Source organism: Betta splendens, chromosome 4 (assembly GCF_900634795.4).
Source record: "Betta splendens chromosome 4, fBetSpl5.4, whole genome shotgun sequence".
Lineage (NCBI taxonomy): Eukaryota > Metazoa > Chordata > Actinopteri > Anabantiformes > Osphronemidae > Betta > Betta splendens.
Window position 1 is genome coordinate 6,544,857 of NC_040884.2, and position 19,236 is coordinate 6,564,092.

At 44.5% G+C, this 19,236-nt stretch overlaps 1 protein-coding gene across 1 annotated transcript; it reads left to right on the forward strand.

The window, feature by feature from the left end:
* The first annotated feature begins 3,444 nt into the window (after positions 1–3,444).
* On the forward strand, positions 3,445–10,738 carry LOC114854338 (guanine nucleotide-binding protein subunit alpha-11-like). The gene is made up of 8 exons (XM_029148625.3): positions 3,445–3,677; positions 3,974–4,134; positions 5,495–5,679; positions 5,752–5,906; positions 6,734–6,862; positions 6,937–7,066; positions 7,447–7,600; positions 9,528–10,738. Exons 2-8 carry the CDS (start codon positions 3,984–3,986, stop codon positions 9,731–9,733), a joined length of 1,110 nt encoding a protein of 369 aa, XP_029004458.1. The 5' UTR covers positions 3,445–3,677; positions 3,974–3,983; the 3' UTR covers positions 9,734–10,738.
* Positions 10,739–19,236: the final 8,498 nt, after the last annotated feature.

Consider the following 19,236-nt stretch of genomic DNA (forward strand, 5'->3'; position numbering starts at 1 on the left):
CTATGACTGATGGGACAGATAAAATGTCTTGTGTTTTCCTGCAAACCTGGTATTACAAAACCCGAAAGTCTATTTGCTTAGTAATTTGACACACAAGACACGGGATCAAGTGAAAGAAGTTCTATAAACACTGCAAATTTAACAGGAGAGCTTCCTAATTTCAAATTGCCCGTGAGTCATGGCCATCTGTCATAACCTCGACGCATCTTGAAGGAAATCATTTTCAATGAGTCGTATATACCTTGAAAAAGTAAGGTCTACAAATGCACATCTGCTGCAAAACAGCAAGTGCTTAAAAGTCTCCTCCTTTTGCATATACAAAATAAAACAAGAGAGAAACCAGTGCGTGCAAACACTGGGCCTTCATGTCAGCAAGCCAAGAATAATGTGCTCGTCAGGTGGCAGAAACAGCGAACCCTGCATAACTGGAATGAAGCCTTGTGGAGTCTAAGTTTCTTTGTTTGGATGCAAACAAAGAACATACATTACAGATGACTGATGCCTGTCTAACGCCGTCAGTTAAGCGAGGGGGTAGAAACGTGACGATCTATGGGTCCGTCTGCAGCGGAAGAGCGGGCAACCACATGATCTGTGCAAGGCCTGCAGAGATGCAGAGATATTACATCACTGCTGCTGGGATCAACCAAACCTAAACCGAGTGCACACGTTGCTTCTACATTCAAATCTGCCTCCAGCAGGTTGGACGGTTTCTTCATTCACACACGGACGCTGTTGCTGCACAGTTCGACGAGGACAGTCATGATAAGAAAGTTAAACATTTCATTCACTTTCACAATTTCCTCAGTTGTCACAGATCACTCACAGCCCAAACTCTCATTAAATGAGATTCAATGATAATAAACTGCAAATGTTATGTCATGTTTGTCCCACTCATTTTGCACAATTTTTGATTTTTGATCGAACACCCACTGTTCTGATTCTAGATCCTTTAATTCTACGTTATGCTTTGCTGCATTTGCACCTGAAACTCTAAATTCCAGGTAAAGTGTTCTCGACTGTACCTACAGACTCTGATTCTTGAGCCAAGCGACACCTTGTGGTCAAGTGATGTAACAGCAGGAGTGAGCTTAACGCTTCCAAAGAGTCCAAACACCCTTTCAGTCTTCATTCACATGGATCTTTAGCAGACCTAGGTGGAGTAAGTGATGCTAAGGAAATCAAGTTCCTCAACATTTCACGGGTACTATTAACCTGACAGATTATAGTGGTTTGTAGTTACTTTCGTTTTGGTGTGAAGCTAAAATGTTAAAGCATAACTTGAGAACACAAAGCGCCTCCCACTTAAACACATTCATATGTGCCCCATAATCATAAGATTAGCTTGACCTGACTGCCCACATGTCACTGGGCTATAACTCATGCCACATACCTCCACCCACAGAAATGACTTGCAACTTCATTCATTCCCTTTGAACTGTCGGCCACACGATTCAACAAACTCAAGTGTTCTTTTTATGTACAGTGGTAAGTCATTGTTTAACACCAGGACTTCCTGGAACTGAAAAGTGTTGGATGCACAATTCACAGTGAGGACTTTTGTAAAATGTTGATTTGTTGGAGCTTTTGTGTCCAGATGCTCAGAGCAACATTTCTCATGATCGTGTGTGCTCAACAGTTGCATCAAGGGAATGTGAAAATGAAAGGAAGCAGAATGTGGTGCTCCGCCGTGCACGTTCGCCTGCTGGCAGATTAATCATTAATCGGTCGTTGTTTCCCATCGCAGGCAGAAGCAGGAGACAAGGGCTCTTCTCCCTGCTGGTTTCCCTGTGGCTGACAGAGATATTCAGATTCCCATTCCAGCAGGTGAAGAGCATCCTGGAACTGGCAGGACAAGGCATAAAGTCTTGTTATGGTCAGTCCACGCCCACTAAATAAGCAGGAGTCCCTCTTTCTTTCTTTCTTTGTTTCTTTCTTGGTGTCAGAGCATTTAAGAGAATAAAGAACTCTGCGAGGAATGTACTGAATGAGAATACTGTACAAGGATTGCACTCTACATGTGTGTTTATTTTTAATTTTACTACAATATTAGCACTAACAGGACCCACTCCACACACGCCTCCTTGCTCTTTCACCTCACCTCGTTTCTATGGCAACGCCGAGCTCAGATGAACTCAATATTTGAGACCACGAAAGCCTGGACAAACCGGTTCTACTGGCTGAGACAAAAGATTGACACCCAAATAGCTGCCAAGGTGAAGGAGAGACAAAATACCTGTTGTACACTTCATCGCTCAACTGGATAACGAGCGTCACATGAAAAGTCACTGAGCTATGTCTCAATAAGAGTTACTCTTTGTTCTGTCAACTATAATGTTTTGGTTGTATATTTTATGAGCTATTCTTTCTAGAGGTAAAATGTTATGACTTTCTGTGAGTTACAGGCTGATTACAGTCAGCTTGATTATTCTGTAAGAAATTGTAAAAAATAATTTGAGAAAAAGACTGAAAAATTGAAATTTGAACTTTCACTGTAACACAAACACATAATTTAGTCAGAGTGTTTATTCCTAAAATAACTAGAGCTCAGCTGAAACTCGAACTGAGACTGAGATTGTCAGCATTAGTCCAAACAACCAGCTGAAACTGTATCTGAGTAGAGGCCCCTGTCAAATGAAACAGAATTAAACAAAGGGCAGTTCCAGTCCCGGTTTTTCAAAGTAATTCACCTCTTTGGTTGGACATAAACTAATATATTAGGTTTAGCCGTCACCATGAGCAGCATTTTCTTCTGCACGTCTTTTGTCTTGTTTGTATGTTTAGATCAGCTGTAAGACTTGTGACCATCTTATTTACTTTGAAACACTACACTGGAGTGATTGAATGATGAGTCACACAGTCTATGGAAAAATTTTTCTTAAGCACTTTGTGCCTTTGATATAATCATTTGTTTATTTGACATGAAATGCCATTTATTGCACTTCAAAAAGTCAAAAAGCAGCTTGCAGCTGTAAAACAGTTTTTTATATGATCCCATATTACCAAGTTTATATTCTTTTTATTATTAATATAACTCTGACATTATTGATGACAGAGGAAAAATGTATTTGTTGCACAAAAACAGCTTGTTGATGAAAGACTTTATTGTTATAACCAACCCAGTCAGTAAGCTTTTAATTTTAGCAATGTAATTTAGCATGTAACTGTATTTTCATAACAGTACCTACAATACATTGATTGTGTCTGAAAAATACCAGTGAACTATAGTACAACCACATTATTAAAATCCAATTAATTAGTATAAAATGACACATCTGAGAGTATGTGCAGTGCACCACTCGCTTAATTCTACGTCATTTTCAAGCGTTTATTTTCGAAGAATAATCTAACAAGCTGCAAAGTGCAGTCGGGAGGCTTTTATTTTATAGGCGCTGTGGTCTCACTTCCGGGGCCGCCGCGCCACTCTGCCGCTCTCTTGCCGCTCAGAGCGCATTCCAGTTCCCGTGCGGACCACAGCGGCTGCACATTCCTCCGTAGGCGCGGTGGACTTTCCCGAGTCGCAGGTTGTTTCGTTGGAGAAAGTGAAAAACGGCGTTTAAATCAACGACTCGTCGAGGACTCGTTGTTGGCGGACCGGCGGACGCGGAATGAATGGACCGACTGAGGAAATCACAGCCCGTAGCTGCTTGTTTTCAGCGAGAGTGACAGATTGACCTTAGGTAAAAAGATACGATGTATTGTTTTGTGTTTGTAACATAACTCCTAGCTTTAACAAACAAAACGAGTGAAGCAGGTGAAACAGGTGGATAATGATGCACGGTCGTCCGCGTAAAGGCTTCTCGGTAATGGGTCATAATGTTTTTAAGAGATTTCCGGACTTCCACAGGTGCGTTAGAATAAAAGCTGTAGAAGGTGAGAACAGAATAAGCGCCGCGGAGCGACTTGGCAGCGATTTTTATTGTCGTCTCTTTATCGGCTCATTAGAGCGGATTAATTATTGACAGTGTCTTTTCAGCGCGCGGGCCATGGCGGGCTGCTGGCAGGTGTGCCGCCGCACCTGTGTGTGCTGTCTGTCCGAGGACGAGCGGAAGTCCGTGGCTTTGGACCGGGAGATCCAGAGGATCCTCAAGGACCAGAAGAAACGCATGAGGAAGGAAATCAAAGTTCTGCTGCTGGGTCAGTACAGCGGCACGTACAGTGCTGTACGTCGGGCGACAGTTAAGCAACCTGCGTGGTTTGTAGCAGAGCTCTGAGCCATGTGTCACCTTGTGGGTATGTGAAGAATGGGCCACGCTGGGACGGGTTCTCGCCCGAGTGCCACCGAGTCTGGAAATACACGGGCTTCACAGCTGGTTTGATGACCTGAATGACTGTGACACTTTGTGGTTGGCAGCAACTCGTTTGACTGGCTTTACAATTTCAGCGATTCATAAATTAACAGCCGTGACCTATTTGGGGGGGGAACATTACTAGTTTATCAATAATTAATCTCATATCACACGTCCGTGCTTTACTGACTTTGGGTTCGACTAAACCAACCAATTGATTCAACTTGTATTAATTCACAGGAAAATTCACGTTTTAATTGGTTTCTTTAAGGGAAGTCATGGGATTTGATAAAACCACACTGACGTGTCCTAAAGTATTACAGTACAATAAATAGAAGGTAATAGATTTGTCTTTAAGTGAGTGTGTTGAACTGATGATAATGATCATTACAACAGTTATGACAACTGTTCAACTTGTTTCCTGTAGTATTTAGTCTCTGTAAACAGTTAAATCAAGAACAGGAAGCGCAGCCTGGTGCTTACCCGTAATAATAAGCTTCCTGTTGTAAGGCCTATCGATACGAACACACTGTAAACAATAACACGGAATTATTACCCACAATTATTTCCTCTCTCTCTGTATCATAACCACAAACAAATATCAGCATACGGGAAAGGAGCGCTCCAATAAACCCCCTCAGCAGTTGGGTGGTGTTTGTATGTTTGTACGCTCACTCACTCACTCACTCACTCACTCAATCACTCAATCACTCAATCACTCACTCAATCACTCACTCACTCACTGGGTGCAGAGTTTAGGTTCTTTGATCTGACAGATACATACATACCGTGTTTCTTTTTGAAAACATCTGGTGTGAAATCATCATAAGTCACTGGTTGAAGCCACTTGGGCTTCCTTTTAACTTTTTACCTCTTAACTTCAAAGGTAGCAGGAAAACGAGGTGATGTCTGTGTTTTTCTCATAAAATAACCTAGCACCAACCAACTGTATATCAGCTGTATCAAGATTATATCAAATAAGCAGCAAAAGCAATATTTTCCAAAACAAATGATTCATCAGATAAAAAAGGACATAATATCTATTAAAAGTGAAATAGGTCCTACATAGCTTAATATTTATAATGTGTATCATAAGAAGTTTACATGAATATGTAGAGCTAAAAAAGGTAAATGCATAACTCTGAACTGAAGATTCTAATTCCCTGTTGACTGATACATCTTATTATTTTTGTCACTTCTTGCAACAGGAACTGGAGAAAGTGGAAAAACCACTTTCATCCGGCAGATGCGGATCATCCATGGACGAGGCTTCTCGGAGGAGGAGAGGAGGGGCTTCGCCAAATGCATCTTCCAGAACATCTTCACGGCCGTGAAGGCCATGACGACGGCCATGGGGGCGCTCCGGATCCCGTACTCCAACCCGGAGAACGAGGTACGTTCACGCGCACGCACGCACGCACGCGGCGCCGTGGACTGAGCTCTGAGTGAGTCTGACCCCCCGCAGGCGTACGCCAGGAGGCTGCAGCAGGTCAACACGGTGCAGATCACCCAGCTGGAGCGGGGCCACGTCGACGCCATCCGCCGGGTCTGGGCCGACGCGGGCATCCGCGTGTGCTACAGCCGCCGCTGCGAGTACCAGCTCCTGGACTCCACAGAGTAGTGAGTGGCAGCGAGGAGCTGGAGACGGCCTAGAGCCGCTCTGTTCCGCAAATGAGAAACTGCTGATCGGCCCACAGTCATGTGGAGGGAGCGTCACTGTGGAGCCATTCAGGGTCTGACATTCAGTCACAGACCTGTTCATATGCTTTCAATATATAGAATAATATTTAAAATAGGTGAGTGCAGATTTCCCACATCTGCCTGTAATAGAAGGAAAAAGAGTTTCCGTTTCTGTAGTTGTAGTTATGTACTCATACTTCTGAAGTTTCTATGATTTTTTAAAATGATATAATTTGTTTGACGTAAGTCTGGATCGGTTTTCAGAGCAATTTTCACTCAGACCACCGGAGGGAGCTAGCTCTTTACTCAGTGAGCTGTTTTCTCCACCTGATGAAGGTCCCTAAGGAAAACAGCTGATCTGATGTCACCACGTTCATCGGCTATTGAGATCCTAGTAATGATAATTACGACCGCAGCCGTAGATCAGAGGGCGACTGGCTCTAATCCCCAAGGGCTCGTATGTAGAGTAGGTGTGAGCCTCACGTCAGGTGTCACTAAACAAAGCGTGACCGGAGCCTGCGTGTTTTCTCTGCTTGTTTAAACAGCAGCTCCATCATTGCGCTGTGTCTGCGATAAGAGACGGGCCGCGGGCGTTTGCTAGCGACAGCTTGTATCAACACGGCCATAAAGCCTGGCTCTGATACGGACGCGCTCCACTCCCTGCGCCTGCTTTAATCAGGGTGCCTCATCGTCACGCGTGGCCTCGACCCCGGACGTGACGCCAACGGAGGCGGGACCTCGAACTCACCGTCCTCTCTCTCCCTCAGCTACATGACGAACCTGGAGCGAATCGCCGCCTCCGACTACGTCCCCACTGAGCAGGATGTGCTGCGGGTTCGATTCCCCACCACGGGCATCCACGACTACGCCTTCAACATCAAGACCATCACTCTGAGGTGGCCGGAGCTCCGATTCCCGCGCAGGGCCCAAACGCAACGCCTGTTGACTCTGTTTTTGTACTGATTGTCAGGATCGTGGACGTGGGCGGTCAGAAGTCCGAGCGCCGCAAGTGGATCCACTGCTTCGAAAACGTGACGTCGCTCATCTTCCTGGCCTCCCTCAGCGAGTACGACCAGGTCCTGGAGGAGCGGGAGAACATTGTAAGAACCCCCCCCCCTGCGTTTAGTCAGTTCATCCGTCCACCAGCAGGTCTCACTCTTGCACAAGCAAACCCGTGTCCGTCCCTCCTGTCACTAAGCCCTTTATCGCTCGCAGCCACTTCTCAGTCTGCTCAGATTCATTAACCTCCACCGTGGCCCGTGAGCCGCAGACTCCCCATAAACCCGTCTGCTCCGCTCTCTGAAGCCCCCCCCCCCCCCCCCCCCCCCCCCCCCCCCCCGCCTCATCCTCACACCCTCCTAGTCGTCCCTGAGAGAGCAGTTTTACGTCCTCAGACTGAAGCCCGTGCAGCTCTTTTATCTGCATCTCTTTGAGTCCTGCTGGCTCCCGTGCCATATCTGACTCTGTGTCGCTTCCTCAGAACCGAATGCAGGAAAGCCTGGCTCTGTTCTACACCACCATCCACTCCCCTTGGTTCCTCCAAACCTCCATCATCCTCTTCCTCAACAAGACTGACATCCTGGACGACAAAATCCAGACCTCTGACCTGCGGAAATACTTCCCAAACTTTGCAGGTAAGTTGTCATTTATAAAGACACTGTGCTGAAGTTTAAACGTTTGGTGAATTAACAAGATTAGAGTTGAACCAAACGTAATGAATTAGATGATTAAAACAATTGAACCGACTCACTAGTCATTAAATAAGAAAAACTCCAACATCATCCGGGGATTTGAGTTGAACAGCTTCAGGTTTTGTCTTGTTAGTCAGATTGAGGCAATTTAAACATTTCACCTTGGCCTCTGGAGCCCTGTGAAATCCTGTGTTATTTTTAGCAAAGCAGCATGGCTCTGTGGGTCCAGACATGGGTCCAGCACTTTAGTCAAGGCTCACAGATCCCAGACAGACAGATTGGCTCTGATCTACACGCGGTCATGGCCCCCAGTGGATGAACACTAATGATTTTAAAGATGGAATCCTGGGTGGCACCGCGCGGCAGCAATCAGTGGATCGTGGCTTAAATATTTACAGGAACGGGTCTACGGCCTGAGAATGAGGTGTCCCACCGTCAACAACCACAGCCTCACTCATTTGTCTGCAGGTGCTTAGTCCCATCGCACAGCGGACAGAGTCGCGCCTGTGCTCGCGATATTGTTCCCCTCTGGCCAATTTGCTTTGAAGTCGCCGCAATCTCATCACGTCCCGTTGCTCCCACCGGAAATAATTTGTCATTCGAAACGAATCATTTGCAAAGTGATTCCTCCCGAGTTCCTCCAGCGCTGCCCGAGTGTCACCCACACCAGCTGACGCCGGGGCGTTGTAGCTGAACAGCACCCCGTTACCCATGACAACCACAGACAGACGTCTGTACCCCCCTCAACACACAGGTGTGTGTGTGTGTGTGTGTGTGTGTGTGTGTGTGTGTGTGTGTGTGTGTGTGTGTGTGTGTGTGTGTGTGTGTGTGTGTGTGTGTGTGTGTGTGTGTGTGTGTGTGTGTGTGTTTAGCAACAGGGTCAAGATGCCTGATGTATATTTAACCCTAATGATGAGTCTGAGCTGCTATTTGCTGCTTGCGTCGCTGTCTTTCTAGCACGGTGCTCCACACACCAAGGCTGCTGTTATTAACTAGACCTGCAGGGATGAACTTTGTAAATTGGACAAATCCTGACATTTTTACCTCCTGAAGCTAATAGTATGACTCATTTGGGCCAAATATAAAGAAAGAAAACTATCTACAGCCTCTTCTGTCTAATTCAGACACAGAGCCAATGATTATTTTCATTTCCCAAATTGCAAGATAAACAGGTTATTTAAAAGAAATATCAAACCTTCACATTTGATAAATCAGAAAATTAAAAAAAAACAAAAAGGGAAAAAGAATCCTCTATTCGAACCCCAACTCAGCTGCCTCATGTGTTTTGGTGTTTTTTCGCATCCAAATAAAACAAAACACTGAACCGGCATCACAGCATCTGGATGACACGACAGAGGAGCCCATCAATTAATAAACAGATACTATTATCCTAAAAATGACCCTCAGCCTGAGTGACACGTGTTATTGTGATCTGCCTGTAATCATCCTTTCATCCAATTTGCACTCGTGTGCTGTTTAGTAGCTGCAGCTTATTAGTCAACCACAGATGAAATGCATCAGAGCATTTTCTAATCTTATTGTTCAGATTTGTTCAGCAGCTCAGCATGTTTCCAATTTGCACTTTGAGAGAGAAGAGAACCAGATTTTAACTTAATTGGTTCTATTTGATTATATCTTCCCATTAGTTTGTGTGAAGTGGTACTTTTCGGAATGTCTGAAGTTCTTTTATTCTTCAGACGTAAAATATGGTCTGTCGATATGTGATGTCTATTAACATTGAAATAATCTTCCTTCACGTTTTCATTCCACGTTCTGCTTCAGAGCCATTTTCTTTAGTTCCGCCTCAGATTCGTTCTCCATCTTTCCGTTGACTGCTCCCATCCCTCATTTCCTTCCACCTCTGCAACAGGTAAGCGGCAAAACGCCGAGGACGCCAAGAGCTTCATCCGCAAGATGTACGAGCAGCAGGCGCAGAGCACCGTGGACAAGGACGAGTGGAAGACGCTCTACCCGCACTTCACCTGCGCCACCGACACCAGCAACATCCGCAGGGTCTTCAGCGACATCAGGGACACGGTGCTGCTCAAGTCTCTCAGGGACTACGGCGTGATCTGAGCCCACGGAGCCGGAACCGCAGCCGGAGCCGGAGCCGGAGCCGGAGCGGGGACTCGCTGCTGCTGTCAACGGGGTCACGAGTACGCGTGGTTCACGTGACTGCGAATCCACGAGGTGTAGGTGGAACGTTCTCGTTATGGACGTTCCACACTTGACTCTGTTTGTGGGTAATGGCTGCTCGTCTCACTGCCGTCTATCAGCGTCCACGTGGATTACGCTCGTTCTCGCTAAAGCTTTACTCACACATCTCTGGATGTGTCTCTATGAACTCTCATCTGCAGGAAACAAGTCGCTCTTCGTGTTTAATGGGTGATTGTGTGACAGACAGGCTGTGCTCAACAACAGGACACTGGACATTCACTGGCTTCACCGTCGGAGCGGTTGCTCCTCCCGTTCTGCGATTTCACGAGGAGCATTTTATTTTCTTTATAAATCTTATTAGTTCTTCTAATCAGTGAACTTGCATGTCGTAGCCAAACGCCAATTAAAGCGCGCTGTAGAGCAGCTGAGCGCCGGGTGCAGAGGCAGGAGTCTGGCGCGTGATTAGACGAGCCACCTGTTGCTGCTGCACGCGCCATATTGAAGCAGTCATTGTTTTCCAGCCAGCGCCGCTTCTTCCTGCACGGATGCAGATCTGTTAACAGCCTCCCTTCAGCTGAGCTTGATCCTTTCATGGTGGGGGGACGAGATAAGAACGTGACATTCGCGAGGTTTAATCAACGTTTTATTTATTTGTTTCTATCTCATTACTGACAATGATCTTATCTTTAATGACTGCTGTTGGAATTTTATTGCTTCCAGTTCCCTTCCAGCTCATTGTTTTGCAGCCGTAACGGACCCACGTGACTCCGTGCTCTCAGGTGTCGCTCCTGAATGAGTCAAAGCTGTGGTCGTGGAGGCACGAGCCGACTGGGGAGACTCCCCACCGGCGTCTTTGGTTGCAATCAATATTCCCATTAATCTGTCTAATACGCTTCGTTAAAATAAAAACCATACGGTCGTGCAGCTGGTCATAAAAGGTCACGAGTGAAGAAGCAACAGCTCGATTCCCACTCCAGGTTCAATCAGCGGCGGGGGTGGATGTGATCCAGCAGGCCGGTGTCTGCTGCAGAATGTTAATGCGTGGCGGCAGCGTGGACGCTCCCGCTCTCTCGCTCTCTCCCCCGTTACATCAGCGTGCAGAGGAGGGAATTTCAAAGTATTGATCAGATGCGTGATTTCTGCACCGGAGCGCCGTCGAGCATCGAGTGGAAAATGAGTGTGAAACTCTGTAAATGAAGTGAGCTGAGCTGAGCTGAGCTGAGTGTGTGTGTGTGTGAGTGTGTGTGTCTGAGTGTGTGTGTGTGTGTGTGTGTGTGTGTGTGTGTGTGTGTGTGTGTGTGTGTGTGTGTGTGTGTGTGTGTGTGTGTGTGTGTGTGTTTGTGTGTGTGTGTGTGTGTGTGTGTGTGTGTGTGTGTGTGTGTGTGTGTGTGTGTGTGTGTGTGTGTGTGTGTGTGTGTGTGTGTGTGTGTGTGTGTGTGTGTGTGTGTGTGTGTGTGTGTGTGTGTGTGTGTGTGTGTGTGTGTGTGTGTGTGTGTGTGTGTGTGTGTGTGACTTTGGGTTGCTGGTGATTGAATATGTGTGTTCTGGCCTGTTCACTGCCGCGTTATGCATTCAGACACGTGTGGACCCTGACTGTACATTCACTGATGACTACTATACTTTAATCCATTTTAACATGAAGTGACTCTGGAGCTCTGGACTCTGCGCTGGCAGACGTCTTCCAGGTGACAGTGAACTCGGGTGGAGGAAGCGGGCAAATACCTTTTTTCTAGTTAATATTAAACGCAACGTGAGCGCGCTGCCGCCTGCCTGTGTTTGGTTTCGCTGGCAGCTCTGGACACGTCGAGCCTCCTCCTCCGTGTGATGTGTTGTCGTTCCGCCACCCTGCGAGAAATATGCCTTCACCAGATGCAGCCAAACGTCCCAGTGACGCGCAGCCTGCAGATACAGCACATTTACATAAGCCTGACACCCAGGAACGGAACGCAGCGCTTTACCTGCCACAGAGCAATGACTGGAACGCTGCAGCAGAACAAGTTCTGAGAGTAAGAGATGTGTGATCGCAGCTCAGCCTCTGCACCAGTTTCCTCATTGGTGACAGATCTATAACTGGCAGCCAAGTTAATGTCACAGTCGACCGGAGATAAAGCTATGCTCATATTTACATAACAAATATTATACAGTCATCAAGCAATTTACTCTTACAAACATGCAACCGAGCAGGTTCTGGCTGTCAGAGAGTTGGATGAGAGAGAGCGAGAGAGCGAGAGAGAGAGACCTGGGACCTGACAACTTGACATTCAAGCCTGAGAGGCTGAGAAGTGTGTGTGTGTGTGCGTGCGTGCGTGCGTGTGTGTGTGTGCACGCGCGCCTTAACATTCGTACAATTACAAAATAATCATTTAACAATGAAAACTCATTTCATGAATCAACTTGGCAGGACGCAGGTTGCCTGCAGTCATTCAGATCCATTCATTGTGAGCAGGGAGTGTTCATGAGGTCAATGAGGTCTCATCATTTCTACTGTAGCCTCTGCTTTTAAGCCACACGTCAACTTTGCGTTTTACTCCCTTCTCTGTCAGACTTGAACGGAGAAACGACAGCGATCACACTAACAAACACAAAGGAGGATGGGTTTTATTCTAAATATTGTGTATAAACATCCTGCGTGTTATAATGAAACCTTTGCTTACACGCGTTATCCTTTTTTAACAGATGTATCATCTATGAGTAACTTTTGTTCAAAAACAATCTAGAAAACTTTCCCACTTGTGACAGTGAGTTCTGAGTCACGGTTTGACTCTAAACGTGATCTGCTCTCACACTACTGCGGTCAAGTGAGCCGTCGTTCGTTCATCCGTCGTTCAGCCAGCCGCGCTTCAGAAACGTCTTGCGCCCGTATTACGCGCTTTACAGCAGAGAACAAAACACGCTCGTCGAGACTTCCTCTTTTCATAGCGACACGTCTGGTCTGTTCAAAATATTGAAAAATACGAAACAAAATATTGCATATATAGAAAAACTGTCGCCTAATGAAGATCTGTATACTTTTACTGTAAAATTAAGCATTTATTAGTATTTAAAACTACCATGTCATACTGTGAAACTTTTATAATTAATAACTTAACTTTGGTGCATAGTTCCAGGCTCAGACCACTTTCCCCTTGTTCTACTAGAGGTGTACTATTACCCCACAAAGATTTGTGTATTTTTACTGTATAGTTTTGGATTTATTAGTATTCAAAACTACCAGTTCATACTGTAATACAGTCAACTTTGATCATTAATAACTTGACTTTGGTGCATAGTTCCAGGCCCAGACCACTTTCCCCTTGTTCTACTAGATGTGTACTATCCCCCACAAAAATTCATGTATTTTTACTGTATAGTTTATGATTTATTAGTACTTGAAAGTACTATGTCATACTGTAATACAGTCAACTTTAATCATTAATAACTTGACTTTGGTGCATAGTTCCAGGCCCAGACCACTTTCCTCTTGTTCTGCTAGATGTGTACTATCACCCCACAAAAATTCATGTATTTTTACTGTATAGTTTATGATTTATTAGTACTTGAAAGTACTATGTCATACTGTAATACAGTCAACTTTGATCATTAATAACTTGACTTTGGTGCATAGTTCCAGGCCCAGACCCACTTTCCCCTTGTTCTACTAGATGTGTACTATCCCCCACAAAAATTCATGTATTTTTACTGTATAGTTTATGATTTATTAGTACTTGAAAGTACTATGTCATACTGTAATACAGTCAACTTTAATCATTAATAACTTGACTTTGGTGCATAGTTCCAGGCCCAGACCACTTTCCTCTTGTTCTGCTAGATGTGTACTATCACCCCACAAAAATTCATGTATTTTTACTGTATAGTTTATGATTTATTAGTACTTGAAAGTACTATGTCATACTGTAATATAGTCAACTTTGATAATCAATAACTTGACTTTGGTGCATAGTTCCAGGCTCAGACCACTTTCCTCTTGTTCTACTAGAGGTGTACTATTACCCCACAAAGATTCGTGTATTTTTACTGTATAGTTTTGGATTTATTGGTATTCAAAACTACCATGTCATACTGTAACTGTATGGGCCATATAGTCAATTTTAATCGTTAATAACTAGACTTTGGTGCATAGTTCCAGGCCCAGACCACTTTCCCCTTGTTCTACTAGAGGTGTACTATTACCCCACAAAGATTCGTGAATTTTTACTGTATAGTTTTGGATTTATTGGTATTCAAAACTACCATGTCATACTGTAACTGTATGGGCCGTATAGTCAACTTTAATCGTTAATAACTAGACTTTGGTGCATAGTTCCAGGCTCAGACCACTTTCCCCTTGTTCTGCTAGATGTGTACTATCACCCCACAAAAATTCATGTATTTTTACTGTATAGTTTAGGATTTAGCAGTACTTGAAAGTACTATGTCATACTGTAATACAGTCAACTTTAATCATTAATAACTTGACTTTGGTGCATAGTTCCAGGCCCAGACCACTTTCCTCTTGTTCTACTAGATGTGTACTATCACCCCACAAAGATTCATGTATTTTTACTGTATAGTTTAGGATTTATTAGTATTCAAAACTACCATGTCATACTGTAATACAGTCAACTTTCATGATTAATAACTTGACTTTGGTGCATAGTTCCAGGCCCAGACCACTTTCCCTTGTTCTACTAGATGTGTACTATCACCCCACAAAAATTCATGTATTTTTACTGTATAGTTTTGGATTTATTAGTATTCAAATCTACCATGTCATACTGTAATACAGTCAATTTTAATCATTGATAACTTGACTTTGGTGCATAGTTCTAGTCTCAGACCACTTTCCCCTTGTTCTACTAGAAGTGTACTATCACCACACAAAGATTCATGTATTTTTACTGTATAGTTTATGATTTATTAGTACTTGAAAGTACCATGTCATACTGTAATACAGTCAACTTTGATCATTAATAACTTGACTTTGGTGCATAGTTCCAGGCTCAGACCACTTTCCCCTTGTTCTGCTAGATGTGTACTATCACCCCACAAAGATTCGTGTATTTTTACTGTATAGTTTAGGATTTAGCAGTACTTGAAAGTACTATGTCATACTGTAATACAGTCAACTTTGATAATCAATAACTTGACTTTGGTGCATAGTTCCAGGCTCAGACCACATTCCCCCTGATCTACTAGAGATGTACTATCACCCCACAAAGATCTGTGTACTTTTACTGTATAGTTTAGGATTTTAGTAGTACCATGTTATGCCGAAATATGGCCCTTACAGTCAAGCATAAAACCAATAAGTACTGCACTACAAACAGTGTAGTGTGTAACTTTCTTTTTTATTGTTTTAAGTCTGCATTGTGAAGAGAGAATAATTGCATTAAATCTAATCCTGAATATTTGGTTATATACATTTTGTATTTACATTTTAGTGTTCAAAACTAGATATTACAATGTGTAAGAACAGAGACGGCAATAACTTTGATAAAACAAACTCCAGACATGGGAAATGGTTTAATGAGAACAAATAACGATTTCAGTATCCATCCATTTTCAACCGCTTTTCTTGGGGCGGGTCGCGGGGGCAACAGTCTAATCAAACTCCAAACTTCCCTCTCTCCGGACACTTCCTCCAGTTCAGCCCAGGACCTGTTTGCCTTGGGAGACCCTACCAGGGGCATTTAGCCCCCAACAACATAGCTCCCGGGGTCATTCAGGCACACAAACTCCTCCACCACGTTAATGTATGTTTCACACATAAATATTCAGTTTTTGACTGTTCCATGACTTTATATTAAACATTAAACATTTAGTTTCAATATTAAAAGTCACACTTTGGAGTCCTAACAGATGGTAATAAAAGGATTTAATGTGTGTGTGCTTAGCCTCACTCAGTTTTTTTATGAAAAGTGACATAATCTGGGCCTGGCATTATGCACTAAAGTCAAGTTATTCATCATCATAGTTGAATATAAGGCCCATAGAGTATTACAGTATGACCTGGAAGTTTTGAATACTAATAAATCCTAAACTATACAGTAAAAATACACAAATCTTTCTGTGGTGATAGTACACATCTAGCAGAAATAGGAGGAAGTGGTCTGGGCCTGGAACTATGCACCAAAGTCAAGTTATTGATCATTAAAGTTGACTATACGGTATACAGTTACAGTATGAACTGGTAGTTTTGAATACTAATAAATCCAAAACTATACAGTAAAAATATACAGATCTTTGTGGGGTAATAGTACACCTCTAGTAGAACAAGAGGAAAGTGGTCTGAGACTAGAACTATGCACCAAATTAAAGTTATTGATCATTAAAGTTGACTATACGGCCTATACAGTTACAGTATGAACTGGTAGTTGTGAATACTAATAAATCCTAAACTATACAGTAAAAATACATGAATTTTTGTGGGGTGATAGTACACATCTAGTAGAACAAGGGGAAAGTGGTCTGGGCCTGGAACTATGCACCAAAGTCAAGTTATTGATTATCAAAGTTGACTGTATTACAGTATGACATAGTACTGTTCAAGTACTAAAAAATCATAAACTATACAGTAAAAATACATGAATTTTTGTGGGGTGATAGTACACATCTAGTAGAACAAGGGGAAAGTGGTCTGAGCCTGGAACTATGCACCAAAGTTAGGTTATTGATTATCAAAGTTGACTGTATTACAGTATGACATGGTAGTTTTGAATACTAATAAATTCAAAACTATACAGTAAAAATACACGAATCTTTGTGTGGTGATAGTACACATCTAGTAGAAATAGGAGAAAGTGGTCTGGGCCTGGAACTATGCACCAAAGTCAAGTTATTGATCATTAAAGTTGACTATACGGCCTATACAGTTACAGTATGACATGGTAGTTTTGAATACCAATAAATCCAAAACTATACAGTAAAAATACACGAATCTTGTGGGGTGATAGTACACATCTAGTAGAACAAGAGGAAAGTGGTCTGAGCCTGGAACTATGCACCAAAGTCTAGTTATTAACGATTAAAGTTGACTATACGGCCCATACAGTTACAGTATGACATGGTAGTTTTGAATACTAATAAATCCAAAACTATACAGTAAAAATACATGAATCTTTGTGTGGTGATAGTACACATCTAGTAGAACAAGGGGAAAGTGGTCTGAGCCTGGAACTATGCACCAAAGTCAAGTTATTAATGATCAAAGTTGACTGTATTACAGTATGACATGGTAGTTTTGAATACTAATAAATCCTAAACTATACAGTAAAAATACACAAATCTTTGTGGGGTGATAGTACACATCTAGTAGAACAAGGGGAAAGTGGTCTGAGCCTGGAACTATGCACCAAAGTTAAGTTATAATTATAAAAGTTTCACAGTATGACATGGTAGTTTTAAATACTAATAAATGCTTAATTTTACAGTAAAGTATACAGATCTTCATTAGGCGACAGTTTTTCTATATATGCAATATTTTGTTTCGTATTTTTCAATATTTTGAACAGACCAGACGTGTCGCTATGAAAAGAGGAAGTCGCGACGAGCGTGTTTTGTGCTCTGCTGTAAAGCGCGTAATACGGGCGCAAGACGTTTCTGAAGCGCGGCTGGCTGAACGACGGATGAACGAACGACGGCTCACTTGACCGCAGTTCTCACACTCTGGCCGTCGTTTGTCTTTTTCCTCCGTGTGCACGAGATGGAGGCAACGAGATGTGAAGTGAGCGCATGAAAGTGGCTTTAAGGAAGAAAAGAAGCAGAACCCGTTCGTTTTGCTTCCGTCTAGAGGAGGCCGTCGTGACTGACCCGAATCTTCGGCACCAGCTCGCAAAATGACAAAGCGGTTTTGGGACAGACCCCATTTTCCACGGCTGACATTTAAAATGATGAGTCCTCCAGGAGCGCGTGCGCGCGTCTCCCCGAAATGCCGAAGACGACGACAGGTGTGAAGCCGCGCCGCGGTCCCCTTTGCTGATAATGAGGGATGTGTTTGTGCGGATCCAGCGGCGGAGCTGCGGTTCTGATCCGCCCCCGAGCCTCGGCTCGCGCGCACCGCGCTCCTCCGGGCGCTTTGTGCAGCCGCCCGTGTGATCTGCGTCAAGGCAGAGCCCCTGAGACGCACAGGCCGCTTCGCCGCCCGACTTTCCGTTTCCATTCGGCGCTGCTGATAAGAGCCGCTCAAAGCTGTTCCAATTCCGGCCAAAGTCCCTCAAAGCACGCGCCCGCTGTGCACTTATCGAGCGTTGCATACACGCGCGCAGCCTCCGCCGCAGCCCGCTGAGATTAGAGTGCAAAAATAGACATAACAATGTAAACGCGCGTGGAACACAATGGAACCAAACTAGCAATAACCCCCGCGGAGCCGCAGGTGCGACCACGTGCAGAACGGCCCTCGCCGCCGGAGCCGCCGCTCGTGATGTCGGACTCCAGGCGTCGCGAGACGGAGCAGCTGCTGCGCGGCCGCCGAGGAACCACGCCGTCCGGCCGCTGCGGCTTATACTTAGAGGGAGAAGGTTGTTGTCGGCAGGAGAAATGAATACGTTTACCGGCGTGAATCACCACTTAGTTACAAAGCAGCTCCAGCGCGTTCAGCAGCAGCAGACGCTCCTTTTTAGCCGCCGCGCCTCCGTAAACTCATACAAGACGCTGACCGGAGTTTCACAACCGAAGCTGTTTCCAAAGCATCACTGATGAGGGTTTTAATGAGGCCTAAAACCCAGAGTAGCGTTGCTGTTTACCTCTGCTGATCATCACTTCAGCTTCTGGTTTGAGACGCTACAGCTCATGATGCAGAAAACCATAAGACAATAAATAAGGACGCCAAGAAGGAGAATGTGTGTTCATCTGTGTCCTCTGCTCGACAACACCTGGGCTCCGCTGCAGCTCATGCATTAATGAGTTCTTGGGAAAGTGCTGTAGGGCTTTGGTTTATCAGTGTTGGGGAGCGAGCGACACAAAATGTCCCCAATTAAAATGAAGATGAATTGCAGCAGCAGGTCTCCCATTGTCGCTCTGCCTTTGTGTGCGCCTCTAAATCTCTGCCGCACAGACAGGTCATTAAGCGCTAAAGGCTGCTCTGTTCCCGCGGCGTCACAGTCGCAGCACATCGCATCCCTCTCGGAGAGGCCGGCCGCGGAGGAGTGCAGGGGCAGAGCGGAGGCTCGGGTGCGTCTGAGCCCACCAGGAGGAATTAGCGGCACGCTCAAGTCCCCTAATTAGAAACGCGGCAGCGTGATCGTTTGTGTTTGCAGGAGTGTTTGAGGCTCTAATTTTCAGTGCCAAAGGAGTTGGTGCTCAGAAGTTACCAACATCGTCTTCTTAATGTTGCAGTCGCACACATACTGTACAGTTCCAGCCCTCCTCCTCCTCCTCTTCTTCCCACGCAAATACTTATTAGCAAAGTTTCCCCAAAGTTCCCCTCCTTCCCATTGGTCCGACAC

Excerpts from the sequence above, each read along its gene's own strand:
- LOC114854338 (XM_029148625.3), top strand. The coding sequence starts at position 3,984 with ATGGCGGGCTGCTGGCAGGTGTGCCGCCGCACCTGTGTGTGCTGTCTG. Across the intron at positions 7,067-7,446 it reads TGGAGGAGCGGGAGAACATT|AACCGAATGCAGGAAAGCCT; the intron begins GTAAGAACCCCC and ends TCGCTTCCTCAG. Across the intron at positions 7,601-9,527 it reads ATACTTCCCAAACTTTGCAG|GTAAGCGGCAAAACGCCGAG; the intron begins GTAAGTTGTCAT and ends CCTCTGCAACAG.